The 6,022-nt window shown below is 38.3% G+C and overlaps 1 protein-coding gene across 1 annotated transcript; it reads right to left on the bottom strand.

The window, feature by feature from the left end:
- Positions 1-5,462: 5,462 nt before the first annotated feature.
- Positions 5,463-5,807, bottom strand: LOC125206426 (E3 ubiquitin-protein ligase RHA2A-like). Its single transcript, XM_048105681.1, has one exon. The coding sequence runs from the start codon at positions 5,805-5,807 to the stop codon at positions 5,463-5,465; it is 345 nt and encodes a 114-aa protein (XP_047961638.1).
- Positions 5,808-6,022: the final 215 nt, after the last annotated feature.

The following is a 6,022-nucleotide window of genomic DNA, read 5'->3' on the forward strand; positions in this document are numbered from 1 at the left end:
ATTTTATTTGCTTTTCTAGTTTATAGGATTCTCTCCATCGGTTCTCCCTCTTTCCACCCTCACCAATCTCTTTTCATATAATTTCTCCGGATAGAAATTAATCTCATACTGTATTAATTCCTATCAGACCACCTAGGATCCTGGATTGAGGGTACCCCAAAATATTACTCCGTAGTAATAAAACTCCCGAATGAGAAATTAAAAACAATTTGTTTTTAAAAGTTAATCATATGTATAAAATTAAAAAAATATTGATCGATGCAATTGTATCAAAAGTCATTGAGCTTCTTCAATATCGTACATAGTATAACTCTTCCACTTTTATTACTCCATAAAAGATAATGTAAGACAAGCACCTTTTTTTAATAATTTAACTAAATTTCAATGGTTTACAAATAAATACAACCCAGATTAAGACAATTAGAAAATATCAAAAATTATTTGGAGCACTAACCTCCAGTGAACTTTAATATTTCACTAATCACTCTCTTCGAGCTTTAATCTCCCTGTAATCACTGTCTTCCTAAAATATCCATTTTAAAAGGTATTGCTCACCTATTTTAAAACATATATTTTTAAAAATTTATCATACACGATAAATCCACCTAAAATTTCATGTCATTAGATGAAGCGGTCATTTTAAACGTAAATGAGAGAATACGCAGTAGTACTAGTATTTCTTCTTAAGTAGCATTTGATGTCTCCATATTTAAGTTTAAGCTTTAAATTGTTGGCCATTAATTAACTAGTAGTAGTAGTAGTAATTGTGTTCGTCACTTTCATCTCGTGGATTTCTTTCTTTTGTTTTATTTTTCTTTTCTTGGGTGTTCACTTTATGTTATGCCAACTTGCAGTTGCAGAAATTAAATATAACTAGAGCCGACCATACATCGAATATTAATTTTTGTCTGCGGAAAAAAATACTTTTTTCTAGAGAATAGTCAAGAAAAAGAGAAATTATTTCAAAATGTGGGTGTTTTACTTGCAATTTATTTCTTCACAGCAGGCTCATATTTTGTCATAGATTTTTATTCTACCATCTGTCCTTCCTATGGATGAGTGGTCTAGGTTGATAATAGCGATTCAAGTTGAGCTCAGTTGGATTGACACGATTAGAGATTAAGGTCATCCGCAACGCTGTCTATTATCCGTCTCTTAACCGTCTCATCTCTTCACTATTTATGGGTCCAATAATAAAAAAATACATAATTAAAATACTCTAAATTAAAGTATAAAAGCTATTTCATGAGTGACATCATCCCCGAAGTCGGCGGTACAACTATAACAAGTTGAGCTCTCATATACTCAATCCCGGCCATATGGGCTGAAAGCTTGGCTTGGAGTCAGTGTTTGAAAGAGTCCGCCGTCGTGGCGACCAGGTACATGGACATTAGGGTGTTCGAGCCCATGCCCGTGCCGGAGCCCCGAGCCCTCGCCCGCCTGGCTTGATTCGCCGCGGCCCCTCCCCCTCCCTCTCCCCCTCGCTCTAGCCGCCTTCGCCGCCTTGGTCCCTTGCGGCCGACGTCGTGAACGGGAAGAAGACCCCTGCGTCATCGGTTGGTGTGCCCTCACGTGAGGTGTTGCCTTCGCCGCCATCACTAGACGAGTAGTGGTCACGCGTCGTGTGCTTCGTGCGTTTCGAGCCCGAGCTCGACTGTGACCCGCGCACCTTTCGAGGTGGTGGACTTATGACCCGAACATCGACAAGCTTGAAATCTTTGCCAACGTCGTCTTTGAAGACCCGCAGCCTTCGCTCTCCGAATGTCGGCTCCCACTGGTTCCGCTCTGATAAGTCTCTTTCTTACTCCACTGTATATCACGCAAAAAATTTTGACATCTTCGTCGCTTCGCGTCCCAATGACCGCGAAGCATCTTCACGTTGTGGGCCGGTAGGTCTTCAGCCTTCGTCCGTTGTAAACTTCGGTGACTTTTGTCCAAAAACACTTGTGGGTTTGTTGATTCCCGACGGTCGTGGATCGTACGCAGACGTTGATCCAAGCTGCCGTACGTAGCCAACGTCTCGGCCGGGTTTGAGTGGATGATTTGCCGCTGCCTCCACGGGAAATTTCCGCCTCCGTCTCCTTCCTCCTGCATTGACGCCCGAGCCTGCGCTTTCTGCACTCCGTCGGAGTCGAGCTCCTCCACCAATTGGCCGGGCCGGCGACAATCCCGGAATTTGGGATAATCCCGGCGATTGCCCCCTCTGGGGGAGAGGGACGATAGTATGCATCCACATCATAACGTGGTGTTTGGTACGCCGGCGGGGTGGTCGAGCCTTGGGTGCCCGACGAACCGGAGTACCCAAACAACTTGTACATAAGTCATTCAATCGTCGAACGAGTTCAAGTCGAATCAGTCGGAGCGCCGCGGGCCGGAGCCGCCGCCACGGAGTTTCCATCGCCGGACATTTTTTCAACAATTTGAGAGTAGTTGTTTGTGTGTAAAATGGAAGAGGAATGAGAGTAGTGTTTGTGTGTAAAATGGTGAATAGAGTATATTTATAGAAGAATAAAAGAAATTTTTTTAAAAAAAATTCGACCGTTTGAATTATTTTTTTATTAAATTCGAATTTTAAGAATTTATAAAAAAAAATTATTACGTCATAATTCCGACGCCCACTCGCTGGCCGGCGAGTGGGCGTCACGCAATGCTCCAGCCGCCGCGCGTCGTCTCGCCAGCTCGAGGCCGGCCTCGCCGGCACGCGTCGCGCTACGAGATGTCTCGTCTCGTCGAGACGAGACGAGCCTCGCAACGCTGTCTCGATGCTGGCTCGTCTCGTTGAGACGAGACCGAGCCCACATCGAGTCAGCGATGCGGATGCTCTAAGGAATGAAGATAAACCATGGCGAGATTCGTGCAAATCAAGGATAGAATCAAATCACATCATCGTAAATATCGAAACTAAAATCTTTTCATATTTAGATAGTTCGAACACCCAAAAATTCAACAGTGGTAAAAATAAAAAAATAAAATCCAATACAATATAGTCATTAAAGTATTTTAATGTCATTTTTATTTTTCGCATTCTACTTTTCACCTAGCTCTCTTACTAATTGAATTACATATTCATCTTAATACTCTTTGAAGATGATTCGAACATCCAGTCTTTAATTTTAACACGTGACTTTGAATATCAGATGACTATCGTTTCACAACAAAGGCCTCTTCAATCCATCTTTTTCTCATTAGTTTTTGTCCAATCAAGTTAATTAGTTTTCCGACCCAACTGCTTTGCAATGTAACATGCTTTTAATTTATATTGTAGTAGTATACAATAATTAAGACATGATGAATAATATGCTTCACGTGAAGTTCGTTGCCGAGGTGCCAGATAGAAAGTTGCGCGTGTAGTTCACTCACTAATTCTGTGGTTGGGATGGGGAGTGATGAAAATAACATCTTGTTTTTTCTCACCATGTTCGTTGTACATTTTTTTTTGTTATGTTCATTTTTTAGTTATTCGTCGCTGATTTCCTATTCATTTAAGTGTATTTTATTATTTATATTTTATCAAATTTTTAATTTTATTATGTTGTTAGTTTTTGTCCAATCAAGTTAATTTTCCAAAATATTATTATTTAAAAACATTATTTTTAAATAAAAAATAGTTAAAAAATGTGTAACAAGTATACAATTGATTAGAGAATATATGTAGGTTGTTTTTTGTAACTAATAATCAGTAGACGTCTTCATCTGTGTAAGTTAGGATTATTTTAGTTAAGTAGAGGGATGAAATATCAGAAAACCATCTGTGATTAACTTATGCTAATCTTAGAACCAAACATGATCATATTTAATCATGGATTTAATCTCAACCAACACCCTCAGAAGATCTTTATTCAGGGGGTACTACCAAAAAAAGAGAATATAAAATAGTAAGTAAGACGAATCAAAGTTCTAATAAGCCAATAAGTAAATATATAATAAGTGCAATGTTTATTATGTATTGAATTTCCATTTTAACCAATGGTCTTTTAAAATTAGACGTATTATAAAGTGCAGTCTGGATCTCATATCGTCACTAAAAAAATTATTTGTTAAGGACAAAAAAATTAAAATACAATTACTTGCGTTGAAATTTTTAAAAAATAGCAAAAAAAATTATTTAGGGCATAAAAGAAAGCGCCCATAAATTAAAAATAAATTAACCTAATCTTTTGTTTTTAGGACACCCCATTTGGCCCTTTAATTTTGTGGGGGACCAACAATAACAACGCTTTTTGAAGCGTCGGTGTTATACTTAGAAACACAAATTAGCGTCCTTAATTGCTATCTTTAACGTTTTTCTTTTGTTGTAGTGCGAGTATTAAGTATATCAAGTTTATCTTTTGGAAATAACACTTGAAAATAACACTTGAAGATAATTAAAATAGATAATTGATGTAGAAAATATATTAAAAAGGTTTCTGGAAGTCTATAGTCCTTCAGTCGTTCTTTGTGTTTGCAGGTCATGATCAAATATACTAACATTGTTGACTGACAAATAACTTAGGAAAAGTATATGGGGCTAAAGGACTGTAAACTAGACACTTTGTTTTTTTCCAATTTCTTGCCCTACGAAAATGAAGGAAAATTTAAATCGAATCATGTGCTTTTCACTTTTTAACTCAAAATTTCAAGTTAGACAAATTTGGACAGAGAACGGCGAATATTGATAGTATTATAGTCAAATTATTGAAAACCATAAAATTTGGTTAAGTTCAGCTTGATTCTGCAATTTAAAACAAAACAGCTGAAAAATCATAAAGTTAATTGGATACACAATCATACACCACCACGAATTTGTTTTTTATGAAAATGTATTTTAGATAACAGTAACATCTGTCAGTGAGTTAAATAATGTCGTCTATTCATACAAAAAACGTCATTAATTTGATTGAAATACATCAACAATATATTGCAACATACATTTTCACTGTGTGGTAGTTACGAACATCGTTCTGGATGCTTTCATAGGTTTTAAGCTAGTTTCTTCCAGGCTCAGGCATATTCTAGACCCTTGACTTAGTGTTTTCGCAAATTTGTCCTTTCTACTACGAGACACATACGCTCGATTGCTGCTTGCATTGAACATCAATTGAGCCTGGAACTAATTTTTGTGATTGATTGATTTTTTTTTTACTTAATCTATTTTAGTAATATGTTGCATATTAACATACCGATGGTATAATTATATACTACTCCGTATGGAACTATAGTCAATGAAAAACGGCAAAAAAAGACAGAGAAATCCAGTTTCGTATTTTGAATATTCTGACGACTTGGGTCCGACTCCAGGTGTCGGTGTTGTTTTAGGAAAAAATGAAAAACATGTAGGATGATAAATTTAATTAAGATAGAAACAGAATTATCTGAACTTGTATTTCTCTATACAAATGTTGCGTACTAAAAAAAACAAAAACAAAATGAAAATCATAATTTCCATGGGGGTTAATTAATTGGAATTAGATTTCCATATTATATCAGCGTAGCCACCACGTGGCACGGTCGTCGGTGGAATCGACGGCGGCGAAGTTGAACTGGAGGAGCTCGTGGCGGAGGTCGGGCGCGAACTTCCTCGGGTTGACATTGTCCCGGCAGAGGGGGCAGGTGACGTGGCCGTATCCGAGCCACCTATCGAGGCAGACCTTGTGGAAAGCGTGTTGACACCTCAGCTCCGTAATCTCGTCTCCGCCTTGGATCCTGCACAGGCACACCGCGCATTCCTCGGACGAGCCAGAGCCGTCTTCGCAGTAGTACTCGGCGACACGTGGCTGGAAGAAGGATTGGTAGAGAATGAATTCCCACGCCCACTTCAGCTGCGTCATCATCGCACTCGTGTGATTCAGCATTGCTGCTTTTGGAATATTCACTCTAAACATTTTATTTATTTAGCCTGCTTTTGTTTTGGGTATTTATAGACTCATGCTCTGGGAGGGTTCTGAGAAATGCAAGGGATTGTGACTTTTATCAGGATGAGTGTAATATAAATATTTGTCATTGGAATTCATTTGTGTGCTTATGAGTGTAAAAGTCGCTGGTC

This window comes from Salvia hispanica, chromosome 2, assembly GCF_023119035.1.
Source record: "Salvia hispanica cultivar TCC Black 2014 chromosome 2, UniMelb_Shisp_WGS_1.0, whole genome shotgun sequence".
In the NCBI taxonomy this organism is placed as follows: Eukaryota; Viridiplantae; Streptophyta; class Magnoliopsida; order Lamiales; family Lamiaceae; genus Salvia; species Salvia hispanica.